Raw genomic sequence first — 22,682 nt, forward strand, 5'->3', positions numbered from 1 at the left:
TACTTTCTCTATTTTTGTTCTACAAAACATAAATTGATGGAAATAGTTAACACAGACAGCTTCAATTGGTAAAATGTTGAAAGCAGAAGTTCTTCATAGAATAGTCTTAGATTGGCTCTAACTAGTGTTTGTCTTTCTCGAGGAATCTAATATAGGTAAATTGTACTTCACATTTGACAGACTACGCATTTTAAGATCCAACGAGCGGACAATCTAACAATCATCTGAAGCAGTTGTTTCTAAATATGCCAAAGTTTTACAAATCATTACCAAAAGCTAGTTTCCAAAATTTAATATTTCATGCCCAGAAAATCAGCTCTATGTTTGCTTAATCTTATATATGTGAACAAGAGTTTTCAACTTTGAACCTTAGAAATAATCATTTCAGAAGTGGACTAACAGAAAAGCATTTAGCCTTGTTCCGTAAAATAGGCACATCTCGCTTCGAACCTTAATATAAGGAACTTTTAAAAACGAAATCGCAATTTCATTCATCTCATTAAATATTTAAATTAAAACTTGTATATCGCTTTTTTTTAAAAAATTTTGAAAGTTTTATTTGTCCCACCAAACATTTTTTTTCTCGATTTTTGGCCCTCGACCAAAAAAGTTTCCCCATCCCTGCTCTAGAGCTTAGATTTGCCCGTTGTAAATGATGAAATAATTTTTTTTAAAGGAAGCTATAATATGTATTGCTATGGTTACAGTTATTATTTTTCACCTCATTTTGCCAAATATGCAATAAATAAATGAAACAAATAAAAATTAAGTTTTGGATAGTTATCATATTAAAATAAAATTCCTATTACCAAGCGCAAATGATAATCAGAATTGGCATCAAGGAGAACGACATGAAGAAATATTTCATAGATGGCCAAGGCCCACCCAATGATGACGATGAAACGCAAAAGATGGATTTTGTTTTTAAAACAAAAATATATACTATGAAATTTCAAATAATAATTTACTATAACAATGAAATTATGAATAAAAATGACTAAGTTAATTGAAACATAATGCACTTAGGGATCAGGAAAACTGAATAACGAAAAATTTTTTAATTCGAAAATGTCAACATTTTAAACCTTTCGAAACATTTATAGTAATTGCAAAATAACTATGAAAGATAATTACTTTAAATGATAAACACGGTAATGTATATGCTGCGTGTTATAAAAGGAGTTTAGAAAATTATTAAAGCTACTACAGTGAAACTATCGTAAACTGATCAGAAGTGAAACTACAATTTGATGGTTTTATAAGAGAAGTCATCTTATAAAAATGATAATAAATTGTTTTTACCAGTTTTGCACTTGATTATCAAAATCTTAGATAGGTGATTAACTTATAGAGATGGTCAACTTAACAGGTTTCACTGTGCAAGTAAAGTAAGCACAGCAACTAAGGCGAGCTACGAGAAAAGAAAATATTTACGAGCATTTAGTGCAAATCTATCTTTTTATCATTGTTTTTTTTTAAACTTTACAACAGATGTTACGGCAACTATAAATGAAAAAAAAATTAGTTAAAAATATTTGTTGCTTCGTAGACGCTTTAAAATACTGTTTCATACGTGGTCCAAATCAAAATATTCATTTGTTCACTAAATTACTATCAAAACTATTCTCAATCGAGTTTGAAACAATTATTGATGCTGTTACAAAGAAAAACAGTCATATTTCTCATCTGCGAGCTGAATGTTTGTACTTTGTATTGTTTCGAACTTCAGAGCAGAAATGATTAAATAAATTATTTTGCTTATCAAAAAAAGATTTTTTGCCTTTTATTTTTAAATACACACAGATGTAGGCCCATGAAGTTGAACTTTTCTGAATTTCTTGTTGGAGATTGGGTCCTAGTTAGGTCTTATTTTTAATTTCCTCGAAACGCGTGATAATTTTTATTAAAAAAAAATTAGCTTGTGAGAACATTTTTATGTGCGAGTAATTAAGGTTCTTGAGGTTGGGGAACGAAGCGAGCTGAGGTCGAAACCTCTTAGTATTCTTATGCAGCTCAAAGACCGCACCAACATTAAAATATCGAAGACAGTTCCGACTGATTTTTACACATAAAAAAGCTGGAAAAAAACGAGCTAGCCAATGTTATTATAATTTTAGTGTTTTCTGGCAAACGGCGCTGTTTTACAGAAATATAGCCAAATAAATTAGTGCAGTAAATATATATTTTTGGGCTACAAAATGTTCGAATCCGCTACTTTTGGAGCTCCCATTCGCTACTTTTTAATCTTAAGTTCTGGCAACACTGTATTAAAGGTCTCAATTACCATATACACTACCATATTAAAGGTATCAAAGGTCAAAGTCTCAATTTATTTTAAAAATTAATCATGTCTTCATTGTACCGTAAGTTTTATTACATGTTTTTAGCTTTTAATTTTTTTAAAAGCTGCGTTTTTTAATATTTAATTGACATACTCTTAAATCAACAACGTATGTAAACTTATTATATCATGTTAAATTTTGTTTATGTTAGAACTTTACACTATCGATTTTTTTTCTTTTATCCCGTCATTATCATTTAAATGTGAATAAGGGATCTCCTTATAAGCCTATTAAGTCAGGGTAGACTTCTTTTATTTTCGAGGGTAGGGAGAATTTTCGTATCGGGTCTTTAAAAGACCCGATACGAAAATTGATTTGAAGAAAAAGCTTTATTTCTTAGGACGAACGATTTCGCTCTTCTTAAACGTTTCACTCGGTTTGTAAGATATGAAACTAGTATGTAAGAACCTCGCCTTTGAGCTTGAGCGTTAGCATGTTTTGGAACAATACGAAGTAAGGAAAAAATATATTGTTTAACTTCTTTTAGATGAATGGGCTTTCTTATAAACATACTATATGTTTTAAACTTAACTATCATAATATAATATGAACTAACACGGAAATGATTCCTTAATACACATTTAATAATTTCCTTTTTTAAAAAAAAGTTAAAAACAGCCTAGGTTTTTTTTTTTTTAAATAAAAAAAAAAACATTTACCTTTCAAAAGAAATTGATTTCAAATATTATATTATATATTACTTAGAATAATTGGTTAGCTGGGTGCAAGTGAAAAGTTGTCAAAAAATGTAGATTTCTGCCAACTTTTCCATTAATTATTTTACTATTTTTTTAAGCATTGAACAAAAAGGACGTTCTCGAAAAAATATAGTTTGTTATCTTATGTATCATAGATCATATTTTGTTATCTTTAAGCTCAGCTCCGACTGCATGTTGAAATCCAAGCATAATTGGTTCCAGCGCCAGCTGACGCCAAAACTCGGTGTCCAATGATTTATGTTGACCACTCTGCTATCTGGTTAATCAGGGATTGAGATTCAGCTATGCGAACCTGCCCTAACAAACCCCCTCTTCATTACCCATCATTTCTGAGCTAACTATCATTCCATAATATTAACTGATTTAGTAGTTGTTATTATTTTTTACTTTGTACAAAGAACAGATTTTTAGCTTGTAATAAATAAAGTTCATGGGTAGAAGGCTGTTTTGAGTATCTTTTCATGTGTGGTTTTCATTATAGAAAGTATTCTATATGATCCTATCAATAATTGATCATTTTCCACAAAATCAAATTAAGTGCTGAGTGGATGAAGTACCACAATCAAGGTCAGAGATTGGAAAGCCGTGGCACGCAGAAGAAAGGACTGGTGCAGTCTTCTTGAGAAAGCCAGGGTTCACCCAGGACTGTCGAGCTACTGATGATGATGATGTGGATGAAGTAGTTACCATTTTAATTGAAGTAGTAACCTGTTAGTAACAAATACCACTTAACACCACAGTCTAGGGTGATGAGGGCCTTCTATTGAAGATTTCTCCAAGATAACCTTTTTTTTGACCTGTACCATCAGTTATTTACCCTAATGACTCCAAGTCTGATTCCACCAGATTGAACCCTTTTTGACTCTTTTCTGACTAGTTAAGGGCTTTGAAGAAAATTCTTCTTTACTTGATTTTTTAAAATTCATTTCAGAAGTCTGAGGAGCCCATTTCATTCTTTTAACTATAATACTTTTGAAAACAGTGGTCATATAACAGTTTCATAAATTTCTGAATTAAAGCATATTTGGCAAAGACCATTTTCTCAGAAGCAAATGATTCTTCTGAAAACCTTTCCTTCAAAAACTTCAACTTTGTGTTCTTAGTTCAAGACCAAGATTCTGAGCCACGAATTAGAATCAAGAGTTTTGAAGACACTTTTTTCCTAGAAAGCATTTTTGTTTTTTTCTGAAGAGAAAACAGGAAGTGTATAAAGTATTTTATTTAGAAAGGGTAATGTTTTTTGTGTTAATAAATGATCTGAGGTTACTAAAATCATTTAATAAAATTGATTTTAAACTCACAAGGGTTAATTTTTGAATTATTGAGCATATTACCAGATATTGCTTATTATGCATGTAATATGTGTAATTTTTTTCTTCAGAAAAGTAAACTAACAAAAAAAAAAAAAGTTTACAAAAATTTATGGAAATTTTTATTTTAATAATTTAAATTGAAAATTACAAGAATATAAACATTTAAAGGTGCATTTTTTAAAAAAAAGGGTATTTATTTAAACGATTGTTTTGAAATTTAAAATCATTTAAAAATTTATTAATAACCTCCCCAAAAAAAGATACTTATATAAATTTAACCAGTTTAGAATTATCCTTATGAACTAAATATTTGTAATAGTAATCAGAATTAAACCTATAAACACAGATAATTTTACCAGTGTGTAATTGTTATTTAAACAGTGATTTAATTTTTTTCAAAAGGGAATGTGAATTAAAAAAGGCAGTGTTTTTAAGGGATGGCGGCCTATTTTTGCCAAAAGGGCAAAGAGGACACATTCAATGGGAGCAAAGAGCAAGCCTGGCGGGCAGCCCTTAAAGAAATGTTTAGGGAAAGCACTGGCTTTTGTTAATGATATATTAAAGAGAAGGCATGAGAGTCACTCTGTTGAACATTTTTATTAACATTTAGGTACTTTGATAATACTGTCATAAATTTGATTTTTGCAACTGATGGCACTCATTATGTGGACAGGGTTCCCACGGTCCTTGAGAGTCCTTGAACTTTTTTTTGCTAAATTTAGGTCCTTGAAAGTGCTTGAAAAACGTCTTAGGTCCTTGAAAAACTTGATAGGTCCTTGAATTTGTCCAATACTGCCGGCGGCCCTTTTTATAAAACACCCGCGGATCTTTCTCGTTCTTTCTGTTTTGTTCCCGAGCTCTCTCATGTGGTTTTTAACGCCACCGTTTCTAACCGGGCCTAGCGTCTTGGTGTCTGCCAAGAGCGCGGAGCACAGCAGACAATCAATGCGTTCGGGGTGAGACTCCACTTCATCTTCTGTCGCATATGCTTAGATCTTCTTTTTTCTTATCGAAACTGGAATACTCTCGAATTTCGTAACAATATGTACCTTGTAGTTTTCAATAAATTTGCCGTTTTACCATCCGCACTTGTCCTTACGTTTGTGTCATTTCAAAACTTTATTGTAAAGCGTATTCGCAAAGGCATGACTTCGTATTTGTGTTATGTAGTTTAGACTATTTATGCCTGGGAAGTGCTATTTTAATCCCCAATGGATGGATAATCAAGCTTATAAAGAATGGATTTTATCGATGCCCGAAAAGAAGTTCAGAGCCAAGTGCCGATTATACATGAAGGAGATCGATATCCCGAAAATGGAAGAATCTGCTCTGAAATCACTCATGAAAGAAAGGTAAAACGAAAAAGCAGTCTCATGCCCTGAGTTCTCTTTTTCCAAAGACATCAACATCTAATTAATCTGGTGTAAATACTCCTTCAACATCGTGTGCCCCATGTGAAACAGAAACTTTAGTGGCTAAGGTAACATTGTCTTCTTATCTGGTCAAAAGGAATGTGCTTGATGCTGAAATTCTCTGGAGTCTGAAGTGCATCACTAGTAATTATTCATGTAACTCCTGTGAAGGGATTAGTAAATTGTTCTCCAAAATGTTTGCTGATAGCTGTATAGCGAGACAATTTTTTTGTAGTGCCACAAAGTGAGCCTATTTGGGCTCCTTTGGATTGGCACTATACTTCAAAGGGATTCTTATAAATGAGCTGAAGAATGTTGATTGCTACACTGTACTCTTTGATGAGACGTTAAATCAGTCTCTACAATCTAAACAGATGGACATTATGGTAAGGAATTGATAATAAAGTTTGCACTAAGTATCTTACCTCTCAATTTATGGGTCATGGAACTGCAGAAAATATTTTGTCCTCTTTTTACAAATGTATGGCTGATGGTTAAAAGCTCTCTAAAATGCTTCAATTATCCATGGATGGACCCTATGTCAATTGGAAATTCTATTAGAAGCTTCAGTGTGAATTAAAAGAGAAATATTCCCACCAGGTCATATTCATTGGCAATTGTGGATTACACATAACGAATAATGCTTTTAAACATGGTGAAAATGGGATATGTTCCTTCTAATTTTTATTTTCAGAAAGAATTGTTGCTGCATAACATTTAGAGAAGGTTGTGTAAATTATGGATGAATAATTTCAGAAACGATGTTTAATAGAGGAGAGGAGGATGGAATATGGAATACCTAAGATTTAGCTCTGTCTTTCATGCAGCCTTCACATGGAAATACACAGGATTAAAGGATTTCACCATTAACACCTCATTACCATTAGTTATATGCTGAAAATGATTTTGTGAATTAATATGTAAAACCAGTAGGGTTGTTTTTAAAAAAATATAAATTTTAGTCCATAATACATATACTCTCTTCTCTCTATATAGGCAAAGCATTTAGGTATTATATTTGAAATTAATTATTGCCACAACAAGCATTATTGCTTCTAGTAAAATAGAAGAGAATAATTTTTAAAATTGGTCTTAGATTAAGGTCCTTGAAAATTTTGTTGAGGTCCTTGAAAAGTCCTGGAAAGTCCTTGAATTTCAATCTCATCATAGAGTGGGAACCCTGGTGGAGCTTGAAAATTAAGAGTGATTGAACCACCATAAAATAATTATCAGTAATTCTCCAAACCAGTACCAGGTGTAAAGGGATAGTATGCTGCTTTGTTTTTTTTTGGTTTTCAGTTTTACGTTTTAGTCTGTGTTATTGTAATAAAATAGCAGATTATGTCATATTTGGGACATTACAAATGGTCATATACAATTTTTTCTTTCAATTCACTTATTTAACTCTTCTTAAATATTGAGAGTAATAATATTTGTTTAATCTTTCCTTTCTGGTTTCTTAAATATCATGGGGCCTATTATCAAAATACTCGCCAAAATTCTCAGAGTTTGTCAATGAAGGTAAATAATTACAACAGTGAACAATTATACGCCCTTTCATCAACCTTTTTTTGGATAAGAGGCACAGTTAAAGAAAGAAGAATGGCTTTAAGGTTCAAGAGGAATTTAGTTTTTATAACAATTTACTATTGAATTATTTCATAGTGTAATATTTCTATAAATTAAAAGACAATGCGTAATGATATTTTAAAATTAAAAATTATTTGAAATTTATTCTTTAATAAAATTACATTATATCGAGTTTACTACTCCTCTCTTCGTTGAAAATTTTTTTTCATTCTCTCTTCTTCTGTATACATTACTTGCATTAACACCTTTAACTACCTTGTTATGGACATATTTCAAACAGTTTTGTTAAAAAAGAAAGTTAGAAATCTTTTAACATCTTGTTTTATCTTTGTTTTGTAAATTTGTGCAAGTTCAGTGAAACCTCCGTTAAGCGGACATTCATGGGACCAAAAAATTTGTCCGTTTATGAGAGTTGTCCGTTTACGGGAAGGGTACCCTAATAACGAAATTTAACACCGTAAATTGTTTTTAGAGTATTCTCAAAGATGTAGAAATAATTAAATAATATCTACAAGGATACTGTAAATATCTACACAAATATTTATTTGAACAATAAGAAAGATAAAAAAGAATATATAAAGAAGTTTGATATAAATACATAATTCTGGATGTAGCTACAGATAAATGAATATAATTTTCCTATTAGCATAGATACTCAAGTTAGACATATGATACCAAATAGGAGCGTACTGTCCTCAGTCTGTTTCAATTATTAGGTTCACATCCCCTTACACCTACTTATCGTTTGATAGGGAACATGGTTCATACTTTTTTGGAAATAAACCTATCAGGATTCACAGAAAAAAAAGTAATGCATACCTGTAAGTCATGAGGGCCTATGGAGATGATTATTCACAATTGATCAGCTATCAAGTGTCTGAATAAATGTTTCATTTATATAAACACCTCAAAGATTATACTTCTGTTCTCATTTTTTTTTACCCCAGTTGTGTTAAATACAGTCTTCAAATTGATAAGAAAATTAAAGAAATTTCCAATTGGGAAGAAGCATTGAGAGAAGTCATTTCAACTTGAGGGGTCTCATAACCTGTGTGGTCCAGATGAAAAGATCAAAAGATGCCGATGTCAGAATTACTTCAGGAGTGCAGTACCATTTTCTCTCCTTTCTTTACAAAGATAAGGCAAGGTGACAGGAGAAAGATTGATTTTTCGGTGGTGAAATAGCTTAACAATATTTTTAGCTATGGAAAAGGCAAAAAGTTTAATTTACATGCTATAAAAATGGTGAAAAGTTGAATTTTTTTAGCTTGCAATTTGTTTAGAAAAAGTAGTGTCCGGTTTGTAGAGATAAAAAAACAACGTTTCAGGACCAAAATGACTGTCCGCGTCCGGTTACGGAAGTGTCCGCTTTGCGGAGAATGTACGTAATGGTTTATTCATAGAAGATTCCCGGGGAATTAAAAATATGTCTGTATTGAGAGGTGTCCGTTTTGCAGGAGTGTCCATAACAGGAGGTTTCACTGTAATTGAAATCTACTGGATCTGCTATGCTTTGTTATATTTTTGAATTTATTTTCTAGGTTGTGTGAAATTAACTCCAGCTGTTCAGATAAACAGAAATATATTGAAACTTGCATGTTTCTCCACAGCTGTTGCTCAAGATGTTGAATCTAAAGCTCACCAGCATTTCCGAACAAGTGAAAATAATCCAGTGAGAGACGTATTTTACTTTAAAACAGAATAAAAATTAATTTTAATTATTTTTATTTCAGAAAACATTTTTCTATAGCTTTGTTGCTGATCAATGCTATGTATTCACACTATTTGCAAGTTAATCAGTGTGAATCATGAAATATCATGTGTGCCTCTGTTTATGCTAATAGAATTATTTTTATTGTTTATCCATTATAATGAGAATTTGATGGAAGCAATGACAATTCATGATTTTTTTGATTTAAATCGGATTTTTTTGATTTAAATCAGATTTTTTTGATTTTTATTCAAATTAATTGTAAGAATTTTAATTTATGATTAAAAAACCTTTATAAATGTTTAAGCAAAATTAAATTAATATTAAAACTATATTATACCAATATTTAACTTACTGAAATAATTTTCCATTATAATACATTGCTTTGAATGCTTAGCAACCATTTTGAAACAAATGCATGATTGAAATTTCAAGACTACATGAAATAGAGAATTTAAAGAATACTTCAGGGGTCTGTCTAGGTTTTTTTGAGAGGTACTTATTTTGTGAAAATTTAGACATAATTTGTGAAAATTAAAAATTATATTAAAAAATCAACACAAAAGTATGGATTTATCGTTTCTTACGAGACACAAAAATAAAATTTGAAGAAAAAAGTATTTTCCCAACGTTGAATTTGTGAAGGTACCGCTAAGCGTAAATTTATCTTGGACAGATCCCTGTTCTTTAACCATTAAAACAAAGTTTCAATTAGCAAGCCATAATTTTAATTTAAAATTGTGATTTTTTTTCTCTTGATTTTTAATATGACAAAATAAATGTAACAGATTGTATTTATGAATGTAGTCATTCATCAAGAAATAAATAAATATTTGATCTATATATTTTTATATTAAAATATTCATTTTTAATCCTATATCGAAATAGATAAGTTAAGCTGAAAAATTTTTGAAAAAAAATCTATGTAATCATTGGAACTTCTTTGCACAAAATTTCTTTATAGAAAATTTGATAATGTCAAGGATACTGTAAACATATTGTGAGAAAAAAATACCAGTTACCAGTTAATAACTACTGCTTCAAATAGACTTTGAAAGAGCTAGAATGGAAAAAATATCTGAATTAATCAGCCTTTTTTCTTTCTTTCTATTTTTGGCATATTAGGATAATTTCTTTTTAATATAACCTTAAGCTTTAGAAATATACATTTTCCACCAATAAAATGAAAAGTAGATTTTAGTTCTAAGTTTTTTCCATCAAAAGGTAGAATTTTAATTAACATTATTTGCATTTTTTTTTAGAAAAATTCACGCTTATTAATTACTTTCTACAGCCATGCAAATCAAATATTAGGACAGCATTTAATGTGTACTTTAATCTATACTTTCAATCTCAAGAGTCAAAAGATTTTTAAAAATCTAATTCTAAATGTGTTGGAATTGAACACACACCAAGAAAGAAAGTAATTTCGTTAACTAAAATTAATTAATGCAGCAATTTATTTAAAATAAAGAAAGAGAAATAATAAAAATATCAATAATTTAAAACACTATTTTTAAACTTTTAGAATCAATATATGTATAAAAAAATCAGTTGATTTAAATCAATGATTTTTTTAAAAAAATCAGTTGATTTAAATCAAGCTGATTTAAATCAACAAACCCTGCAATGTATGTGACAATTTAGGGTATTTATCAAAATTAGCTTTAGAAAAATGTAGGATCTTAGTTTGAACTTTTTGGATTTAGAAATTTGCCGATTTTTGATTCTATATGTGTTTTTATTTTCACTGTACAGCTTTAATTTATTAATTTATATCTAAATATATAAAATAAAGATTAGTTTCTAATTTTCTTTAAATATATTCCAGTTTTTTTTTAAATATATTGCAGGATGTAAAATAAAAGACAGGATCATTTAAAAATTCCTAAATGTATAAAAAGTTGATAAATAAATTTTATAAAAATGTATTGCATTTTTTTTAACAATAAAATCGAATTTTTAAGCATTAAAATAGTTTTTCTTGAATCTAACTTTAACTAAGTTGCCATTTATTTTTTAAAGTCAATGTGGATTTTTAGAAGGTTTAATGTAATATTTTTTTCAAAAACTGTGTTATAATGAAGAAAAAAAAAAAAAAAACGATATAATGCTATTAATTAACTGCAGTGACATGATTGAGTTTTGGAGCACTATAGAGCAGGAACTTTTTATTTTTAGAGTTTCAGCTTATATCTTTATGGAATTATTAAGAAGGAATTCTCCTCTACTTGGTATAATAAAAAGAAATCAATGTTCTTAATGTGTACAAGCCTAAAATTATTATTAACTTTCCCTATATATTTTATGTTTTAATGAAAGTTATTAATATAATATTAATTCTATACCAAATAGTATTTTAAAAAATTATTTGTTGAAATTCTGAAGCTTCAAGGCTTGAAAATATCTTTTGAATGATAGTGACACTCATTGGCTGTAATATCCATACTTTCATCACATTACCCAGCTATTTAATTTGAGACATTGCAGTTCATAGCTTTAATAGTGATCTCTGCTATTTAGCAATAATAGTCATCTTTCATGGCAAGTTTTATTTATATTTTTGCTAATTAGTCATCAATAGAAAAACATACAGTTGTGTTTAAAGTGATTTGTAAGGTATAGAAATTAAAAATAAAGCTAATAATGATTAAGCTTTTTTAAAAAGAAAATAATCAATATTTTTTAATAACTGGCCTTTTAAATTTTCATATTAAAAAATAATTTTATATATTTATTTATTTTATATGTTTTTAATTAATATCACTGGGTTAAATATTGAATTTGCTGACTTTTTTGGTCTTGGTCTAATCTTATTTGTTTAATATCTCAATTGCCAGTATCAATAGTTGTTGATCTTTTTCCAGAGCAATCATACCCAAAATCATGTTGGTAAATTCTACCTGATTCCTCCTGCAGTGAGAAAGAAAGTATTTTACATTGGTGGAATACCCAAATCTATGGATATCCAAGTATGTTCATTAAATGGTTTTCTTGTGTTAAGTCTGTGGGTGTAATTTTATGAGATTTTTAACTTAGGAAGAAGCCAGTTTTACCATGTAAGATGGCTTTATTGAAAAAAAATTTGTTTTTCATTAAATAATTTTTGAAAAATTATTTTATTTGTATTATAGATTTTTTTATAACTTTAGATTACAGGAAGCACACTTTATTATTTGGCTACATACTTACACAAATGTATTTAAGCTTTCAAAATATACGATTATAACCTGTTTTGTTCATTAAATCTGAAAATTTTAATACTTTTGAGCTGCTAGCTTTTCAAAGTCAGTCTTAGCTCTTTGAATATTGAGTTTATGTAGACCTCTAGCATGACCTCCAATAGCGATTAAAATGGGACTATTTGTAACTAAAATGAAGAGGAGGCAACTATGGCTACTACTTTTTACAAAAAACAGCTAAAAACCAATTATTTTCAGGACATTAGCAACTAATTTTTCAAAAAGGCGACTATATGGAAAAAAAAATCTTGTTGCCAAACAAATGGGTCGCATAAAACTAATTAAGTGAATTTATTTGAAATTGTCGAAATTTGGAAAAAGCGATAAATAACTGCCGAAAATGACATAAATTTACAATTTAAATACATCACTATCTAAATACATTAAAAGTAATAACTCAAATTCAAAATGGCATGTAATGTTGTAATATCCTTTGTGGTATTGTATTACGAATATCAGAATTTAAAAAACCTTATAAAAATGGCTTAAAACTCCTAAAATAGTGATCTGAAAAAGCCTGGGGTTTTACTCCAGAATAATCATGAATTAAGCTTATCAGAAAATTATTACTGTAATTTAGAAGTTGGAGATCCATATAGAAATGGTTGGAAAAATTACAAATAAGTTAATAAAAAACTAGTTAAAGACAATGCAGATTTGTTGCCAAACAAATGGGCCACATAAAACTAATTATGTGAATTAATATGAAAATAATTCACATAATTTTTACTCGTTATAATGTGATAATTGAAATTTTAAATTCACATGTAATCATGCCCATGCTAGATGCCCTAGCAAAGGTACAAAAGATAATGAGGACGTCTTCATGTAAAATAGTAAGATGTGACTCACTCTTGATTTTTTATTATTTTTTCCCCATGGTCGAAATAATAACATCCTATTTAATCAATTTTTGATTTATTTGTAGTTGATGATCAAAAATACTTGCACCATTTTTTATCTTTAACTTAATAAAATTTTTCATAATGTTATTCTAGTATAAAAATTGGTAAAACTTTTTATCTGTGTATTTTTATCCTAATCAGAAAAACTCATCTTCTAAAACATGTAATAAAAAAATAATCATTTACTAGAATGTCCAAATTTGAACAAGGGACTTAAAACAGAGGTTTTCATTTGTTAATTTCCGCTGAGTAAGTTTGACTCCAGGCATTTGACAGCATTTGAAAAATAGATCAATTTTTAGATTTGTTACTTATGTTTAATGGCAGTGATAAATTCAATATTCTTTAAAAGGAAGCATTAATTATTTTTACAGTTTGAAAACACTAAACTAAATAGTTAGAGTAAGACAAAAGTTTTGTGTAGTTAACTCTGAAATACTGTGAAAAAGTTAAGAATATTTAAGTTTGCTTTTTTATTGAACTTTGAATCGTTATTATTGTTAGCATTAAAAATTATAAAGAACACTTTGAAAGTTGTTTCTAAAAATTTAACTATTTTAATTATGCTATATTTTATATTGGTAGGTTCAAGAAATATTATAATAAAATAAAAAGCAGTGCTGGAAAAATATATATAGATTAATAAATAATCTAAGACTTTTCCTTTTTTTAAAAAAAGGGGCTAAGAATTCCTCTCTGTAGTAACTCTTACTTATTCATTTATACTCCATACAAATGAAAATGATTAATCACAAGCATTTTATACTCTCAGTAGTATAAAGCAAACAACTAGATACAACATACTAAAATGTGTTATTACCCAATAGTTCTGTCAAGAGAGCAAACGGAAGTTTTTGCCGCTTAATGTTTATTTGAATTTTTCTTGACTTCATATTTCGGGACCTCTTTCGGCGAATCAAAATATTTTAGCAAGCAATTATAAAATTTGCTTATTAAGATATGTAAAATGTAATTTTCATGTTCCAGTTTTTGGTAATTATTTTTTTCAATATTTAAATCAATAATAATAAACTTTTAGAATTGTAAGCTAAACAAATTTATACAAAATTTTAAATAACAAAATCCAAAAGTTAAAGAAATAAGTCAAATTCATTCTTAAGAAATACTTTTTTTTAAAAAAAAAACAGCTTTAAAATTTATTTAGTTATTTGTTTTTAACTGTACATTATTACATATTTTTAACTTTACATGAGACATTTTTTAATACTATCCTGTATAAATTTCTCTTTTTATTGATTATGTTCAGATGTTATGTTCTTTCATACTTTTATGTTCAGATGTTATGTTCTTTTGTACTTTTATGTTCAGATGTTATGCTCTTTTGTACTTATATGTTCAGGTATTTAATTAAGGAGTTTATTTTTGCTAGCATGTGTAAAAAACATATAAAAAAGATATGCCTGAAATATATAAAAAATAGACATATAAAAAAGATGTATCTGAAATATTTTTTTAAAAATAAAATCTTTTCTTCTAGACACAAAAAAAGAGAAAACTTTGTGCTTTATGCCAGAAGAATAGAAACTAATAGATTAATATGATGTGTAGTGTAAATTATCTATGACAGTATTATAAAAATATTAACTTAAATCTTTCTTTTTATTAGCTTTATTTTTAGTAAATATAATTAATCATTGACTGTATATCAACATTCATTTCAATCAAAAAAATAGCGTAATTCAACAACTGATTTGTCGCAAAATAAATGCATAAAAGAATTCGAAATAAGTATGCCATCCATTAAGTACAGGATCTCCTTATAGAGCATATTTTTGAATCTAACCTACCTTCCCCATAAAATCACATTCCTTTTTAGAGAGTCTGAAATTACACTTAACTCTTCGTCAGCCGAAATAGCTTTTGCCAAATCTTTATGGGTAATTGGTAGATGATGTCTCTATTTGAGATAGTTGGAAAAGTTTTGCTTCATGTCTGATTTCTCATTGTTCTGATTTAACAATATTTTCTGAAATCTTTTTAAACTCATCCTTGAGAATGTTCCTATTGTATTGACTTCCATTTTCACAGATTTATGTTATGTTACAACGATTGCCATAATTGGAGTTTTTTTATTGTTATTCATTTTAGATTCATTTAGATGTAGTGTAAATTATCTATATTCGTTTTTTAATTCGTACATATTTATTTCATCATTATATTTATTATGCAAAACCTACATTTGGCAGAAATAAACTTGCAATTAATGATCTATTATGCTCTACTATAATCTATTATGATCACCCAAAAAATGTAAACAGAAATCCTTTGGACCTGCCTTTCTTTGAATGAAGGGATATGATTGTACTTGAGGATAGATTTTAAGTTTAGCCTTTTCCTTCTTAAATGCCATTATATCAGTGCTTTTCTCGTGCATGATCTAAACTATGCTTTTCTGAACATTTTCCATGGCTAGACAATTTGTAAATTTTTTTCTGAATCAATGTCCCTTTCCTCAAGTAATCTATCGAGGATTGACGAATTCCTTAACCCTGAATCAAAGACATCCCTTGAGCAGCATTTAACATATTTTCCAAATATTCACTGGGAATAGCAACTACGCATAATTCTGCAATATAATAATTTTTTGTTTCCCTTTCATGTTATTAAAATTTAGAAATGTATAAAGGCTAGGAATTATTAAGACTGTAGGATTACGATGATTTTTTAATATCATTTTGTGCTCAATAAAACTTTTATCTGTCAGGTTTTCTGGAAAAATTGAATTTTTTAACAAATTAAATAGTTAAGCATTTAAACTTGCTATCAGCTCTTTTGCACGTTTACTCTCATTAATGTTTTGAACATTGAGATATGCTTGGAATTATTCTGTAAATAAATCAAAGTTTTCTGAAGTTTCATCAAATATCTTCAAATGCACAAACTTTTTCAGTTTCTGCTTTTTGCATTTAATACTTTAATAAGGGGTAATCCATTCAGGTGATCCCCTTTTTATTTTCTGTTTCAAAATACTGGGCTCTTCATTTCTCGTTGCTACTTCATCTTTTTCTAAATCAATGTCATCTTCAAATAATTTATTGAGGATTGACCCTTAACCCCAACACTTATATCTGCAAGACTGGGAAATTTATTGGTTGCCATTGTCCACTACAGGTAAATTTATTAGTGACCACTTTTTTCTTTCCACTTTCACTATGTTGTGTTTGACTATGTTGCATTAAAAGTATCTTAATAATGATTTTGCTTCTATATTATTGTAAAAAATATTAATTTTTCACAGTTTAAAAAAATTTAATGTTATAAGATTTTATAATAAGAAATATTACATATATGTATTATTATTGTAACACATCATGCCTTATAAAAAAGTAATAATTTTAAAAAAGAATGAAAAAGAATATGTAATAGGTTCGATTTTAGACTTGTTTTTCTCATAATCAATTTTAAACTTCTGTGTCAGAATGAAATATAATTACCAACTCTGGTAAATTAAGCCTCTTAATTAAATATAAAGTATTAATGTTAGAATTTCTGCAATTGCTACTCTCAGCTTTATTCATCTCTGTTTTCTTCCTTTCTTTCTTTTTATCTTTATCTTTGATTTGCCTTTTTCAATTGCTATTTTTTCAGATAAATCTTATCCTTCAATCTTTGCCTCATTTATTTTTATTTACTTTTTTTATATTTTCTTTTTGTTAAACTTTTTTTTGGAAATATTACTTTTAGAAGTTTATTTACTAATTTTGTCATCACCCTTCACGTTTTATTGTCATTTGGTCCTATGCTCCAAAGACAAAATACCACACCTATCTTTTTATTTCTGTTTTATCTTTCAGCAAAAAAAGAAAGAAAACCTTAGCTTACTTTTTAAGACGTTTCTTTCCCTCAGTAATTAATACTTCTAATACTTTACAGCCTCAATAAGTTAGCCATATCTGAAAATAATGTTTAAACAAACTGTCAATAAAAAGGTGCAAAAAAAGTCATTAAGGAATATCATATCAGATGATAATGAAGAAATAAAATCCTTATATTTGAATAGATTGAAAATAAAGTTAGGATTCAATTTTATTGCACAAATTTAGCCTATTTATGGATTCTTTGTAGAAAATTCATTACCATACAACTTGTCAAACATTTAAATAAAAAATTAACAGAGGTTATTAAAATTAAATAGTTTTTCTGAGCATCATGCATGTTCATTTCCAGGAACTAAGGATTAGTGATGATTGTGGGTGAAATTACAAAAAAAGGTGTTGGTGAATGATAGTAATTTTTGCTTTCCAATTTATTTTATTTAGTCGCTACATGGCGACCACTAATCTTGCCCTTTACAATTCACCCTAATTACTGACCATAAGCAACTATTAGCCATGTTTAAATGCAAAAAAGGCTTTCCTACTTTGACAGCTATGAGATTACTGCATTATGCTCTCATTTTGCTATCTTACCAATTTGATATTATATTTCAAAGCACAATGCATCATGTAAATGCAGACTTTTTTTTCAGTCTTTAAGTTAAATCAGAATAATTAAAAATCAGAGATGAAGAAACTCTTTTCCATCTATCCCAAATAGAGACATTACCAATAACTCATAAGGATTTGCCATAAGTTGCTTCGATTAAGGAGAAGTTAAGTCCAATTCTGAACTCACTAAAAAGATAGTGTGATTTTATTGAGAAGGAAGGTAATATTGTAAAATATGCTCTAGAAGGAAATTGGATACTTAATGTTTTAAGGATTTGTGTTCCAATTTATAAGTATATGCCACTAAATATCTTTAAATGACACATTTTCATTAAGAAAAAACTTACAATGCAAATTGTTGAGAATGGCTGGTTGATTGACTAATCTTATCAAATCCAATACAATCCATGCCGTTAATTGTATTATATTATATCCAATTACTTACTTTTCCATGCATATAACTTTTGATTTATTAATCACATTAATTATGTAAATAAACAACTTTTACATTAATGTTAAAATATATTTTCCTTTTGAAATTTTTATTAAAAATTACATGTTATAAAATAATGGTGGTTGGTTTAACAGACTAACTTGACTTGGAACATCATAAAGTAAATTAGCAGTGGTCCCTCGAGCCAGTGATTGATATAAAGTAATGGTCTGCTGTTTTTATTTTCAGATATTTCTTTTTGTATTTTGTTGTGTATATTTGTTGCAAAACTGCATATTTCATCATAAATGTAACCATAACACATTCTCTCCCTCGTAAATTTTTTCATTCAAATTCGTTTTATTAACTTTTTTGAAAAAAAAATTTATAGATACATGTAAAGTGAATGGATTTCTTATGTCTTTTAATTACTGGTCTTGTGGTTCATTGACTAAATTTTCTTAACATCTACCCTTAGGGTGTAAGAAATTTGGATTTGTCTCCTTTTATTTTTTAATAAAATGCCAACGCATTAAAAGAATATCCTTGAAAATATCTGCCTTACAAATGTATTCAAATATTGGAACTAAGTTTTAACTTTTTTTATCAAGGCCTGAAATTTCTTTCAGATTTTTTTTTATTACAGTAGTTAGGTAGTTTGATTCATACAATTTTGTTTATTTGAAGTAAAAAATGAATTTTTTAGTGGCAATGTTCTTTTTATCAATAAAAACATTTCGAAATAAGAGTTGATTTTTATAAAGTATCAGTTTTTTATTTTTATTTTATGCTGTTTATTTTTATATCAGTACTATTTCTTCTCTCTCATTTTTTCTTATTGTTATACTTTTTATTTTTAAGATTTTTTTAAAATTTTTATAAAATAAAATCATTTCTAATTCTGTAATTTTGAAAATATATTATCATGCTTTGTGATATTTTTCTGGGAAGAAATACATAAATTTAAAGAAATATATGAATTAAAAGAAATATATGAATTTAGAGAAATACTTAAATTCAACGAAATATGTTAAGTAATTATGTAATTATTTTATAGATGCAAACATTTAGAGAGTGTGCAATCATGGTACGTGAGCCAGCCGTTGAAATTATATCCATCTTAAGCAAGATAGACTTCTCTAATCCTGCTGTTAGATTTGTTTTACGTATCCTTTAAGTGTTTAAAAGCAGTATAAATTTGTAATTTAATATCTATGGAAAATCTTACCTTATTGAACAAACTCTGTTAACTTCTGCAATGGATCATTTTGCTGACACGATTACTTTGCAAAGATCTGAAAGTACTGACATAATAACTTAGCTAAGAGCTCACATTCCAGACATTTTCTCTGACATGTTCACTTCGTCAAAATGAGGACTTCATGTATAAGTGTTATGCTTTGAAAAAGGCTCTTCATTTTGGGGAATAATAATGGTTCCTCAAAACCCATTTAAGAAACATTTTTTCTTCAAGAAATTATATTTCTAACAAAATAAGCTTTTCATGAAATGAATAATGTGTCTACAATATTATTTAATGCATTAAAGATTTTAATTTTCATCCTATACATGCTCATTTCACAGGTTTCAAAATAACAGTGGTAATACTGACATAAATGCTTTGATTTTAGTGTGTAATTTTCTTACCTAACTGTTAGATGGCGCTAATGGGACCGGTAAATCTTCAACATTAATTCATGTTCTGCATTATTTATATGACTCGAAATTTCTGTTGGTACATCTACCTTGGGGTAAGTTTTTTTTTTATCCTTATGTTGAGTAGATAAAATAATTTTTTTACAATTTTTTAATTATTTTTTTCCAATTGTAAATATTATTTACTAATGTTGCCTCTGAGCTAAAACCTATTCTTTATGCACTGTAATAGGTCATTTTTGCATGTAACACAAAAAGCTTATTTTCAAAGGAAAGACAGATTTAGGTTTTTTGTAATTCACATGGAACAAAATGTTTTTTTAAAATAAAAAAGAAACAAACTTTTATTAAAGTAGCTTTAGCTAATATTAATTTGTAGTGTTCTTTTTTTCTTTAAATAATTTATTTCATGTATCCCAACATTTAATACATTAAACTATACCACTTTAAAGTTTGTTGAAGGAGTGGATAAAATATTTCTTAAAAATTTTCTGATTATCTGATCCTAGCATTTTAAAGTTTTTATATCTGCATCATCTAATGCTGCAGCTTAATATTGCAAATAAAAATATATTAAGTTACCTGTCAGTTGAAAAAGAGAAGAAATAAGTTTCTGCTTGTCACTCAAAGATGCAAACAATATACGCTTAAAAAGTTGCAGCCAATATTGCATTCATGACAAATAAAAAAATAATATATATTTTTGCTCATTTATATTTTAGTGAAATTTTTTTAATAAATATTGGTAAAAAGAAGTGTAATACATTTGCACAGAGACAATCAGTTCCCAGAATTAAAACTTATATAGTATAAATTAAAAATGTTTAACTCATATAAATGGCCCTTTTTTATAATCGAATAAATAAAATTTTATTGATTAAAAATAGCTTAATCTAAAAGCAGTAAAGAAACATAATTTTAAAATCGTTACATCAGCAGATTATTTCCAAGTTAAACTTTATTCCTCCCTCTGATTTTTGCCTTGCTCTTCTTAAAAGTATCAAACAGTTTTTGAGGCTCTCATTGGTTGTGGTGAATTTGACGTAATACAGTAGGGAACCGATTATCCGGAACGGTCGGGACCATCGCTATTCCGGATAACTGATTTTTCCGGTTTTCTGAATCGCTACAAAAAGCCGTTTTTTTTATTGTTAAACCCAACTGAAAAAAAAATTTTTTTTTGGAAATAATCTTAAAAATAAGAAAAAACGCTGAAGCAATACACTAATGATTATTTCCAAATGATGGTAAGGTAAAATCGTTAAAAAAAGAAAGAAAAATCGTAAAATCTTATGAGGAAAAAAAACTTTTTTTAAAAAAATGGCGAGAAAATTTATCGAATTTCGTTCCGGTTTTTTGGTTTTCCGGTTTTCTGATTTCCGGATAACGGGTTCTGTACTGTACATTGAATTGAATTAAGCATTGAATAAAAAGTTTTTGTATAAGAAATTATCAATAATAATACTCTCGTTTTATTGTTGTTTCCAATCCTTTACAATATAGCCTCTGCTGTATCAAATCCATGAGTCCAAACGTCACAAACTAAAATTGATCGTAAGAGAATGTCCACTAAGGAAAATTCTAGACAATCGAAAATGTATTAGGGGGAAGTAGGTTTAGAGTTGCACTTCTTACACGTTGGGAAGATTTTCATTTTTAATATCATTATTTTCAATTTTAGTTCTTAAAAATTCAAGTAACTAATGTTTTTTTATGTCTGTTATTCTACAAAGTTAACTTGACACAAAGTAGCATAGTCTGTATTATTTAATCACTTCTTTAGCTTCCAGATGGACAAAACATGTCAAAGAAGTTGTAGATTCTCAATATAAAGAAAGGAGAATTGACCTACCTGTTGACTCAGCTTTGTGGTTACAACATTTCAAATCTCAAAATTCTTCACTGCTCGAAGAACTTGATGTAATTATGTATTTTTTTTATTTTTTTAGTTTCTTACTAGTTTTTTTAAATTAATTTTTATATTAAAGTTAGTTGCACATAATTATTTCAAATTTACATTTGTTGACATTTCTCGAAACTCAAGTGGGTGTTGTAGAAAGTATTTATCAATTTTATGGATTAAGGTAATTGTTCCTTTCAAGGGAAGAAACACATTAATTTAGAGAAAGAAAAGTTTAAAAAAAATATTTTTATTTAGTGCACTGTTTTACCTATCTTAAAAAAAAACAAAGTTAAATCAAAGTTAAGAAATATTATTACAATTTTTCCTCATTGTTTTAAAAACAGTTATAATGATTGCCTGTTTAATAAGATAATTATCTCAGGAAGCTGTTACAAAATGTATTTAGAATAACTACCATTTGTAGCTACAATTTGGTGCTCCTTCAGGATATTTTCTTATGCTCATGCAAATATTTTAGTTAAAGTCATCTGTCATGCAACTGTAAAACATTGTTTTATTCTTTTTTCAGTCAACAGTAGTTCTATTGATGAACTTTGTTACTAATCTTGAAGCTTACTGAGACTACTAACTTTCTAAGTAGCTGTTTCTTATAATTTTTTTTTAAATTGCCTGTCATTTGGTTACATGAATCAGTTATTTTATTGTATATGATTTAGATTATCCAGTTTTCTCATTTTAATTAATGTAAATATTATCTAAGGTAGTTAACACTTTTTGGGCCATTTGAGATTTAGTTTTTATCTGTTTTAGTGATAAAATGTGTATGTCATGTAAGTTTTATTTCTAGGTACATACAATAATGTACATACATACAATAATGTGCATACATACAATAATGTGCATTAGTACATATATGCGGGCAAAAAACTTGTTAAATTCTGAAAACAAATTAAGTAGGCAAATCAGTATATCATTATATTTGTTTCCCATTAATGCTTTCCAAATCTTTTTAAGTACTATTTTGGAAAAAAATATATAATATGCAAT

At 28.0% G+C, this 22,682-nt stretch overlaps 1 protein-coding gene across 2 annotated transcripts in view; it reads left to right on the forward strand.

Annotated features, from left to right (window-relative positions):
* The window catches only part of mRpS29 (mitochondrial ribosomal protein S29), a 53,879-nt gene that overhangs the window by 17,677 nt on the left and 13,520 nt on the right, over nt 1-22,682 (forward strand). The window contains exons 2-7 of one of the 2 annotated variants that reach the window (XM_087167572.1): nt 2,323-2,363; nt 8,918-9,048; nt 11,955-12,059; nt 19,173-19,281; nt 19,774-19,866; nt 21,555-21,691. In XM_087167572.1, the coding sequence (XP_087023698.1) occupies nt 2,348-2,363; nt 8,918-9,048; nt 11,955-12,059; nt 19,173-19,281; nt 19,774-19,866; nt 21,555-21,691 (591 nt within the window). In that variant the 5' untranslated portion in view covers nt 2,323-2,347. Of the gene's footprint in view, nt 1-2,322; nt 2,364-2,520; nt 2,796-8,917; nt 9,049-11,954; nt 12,060-19,172; nt 19,282-19,773; nt 19,867-21,554; nt 21,692-22,682 lie in introns of those variants that run through there. The other variant, XM_087167573.1, reaches the window with a different exon arrangement.

The sequence above is a fragment of the Parasteatoda tepidariorum genome, chromosome 7 (genome assembly GCF_982258835.1).
Source record: "Parasteatoda tepidariorum strain Cologne lab strain chromosome 7, Ptep-v5.0, whole genome shotgun sequence".
NCBI classification, from domain to species: Eukaryota; Metazoa; Arthropoda; class Arachnida; order Araneae; family Theridiidae; genus Parasteatoda; species Parasteatoda tepidariorum.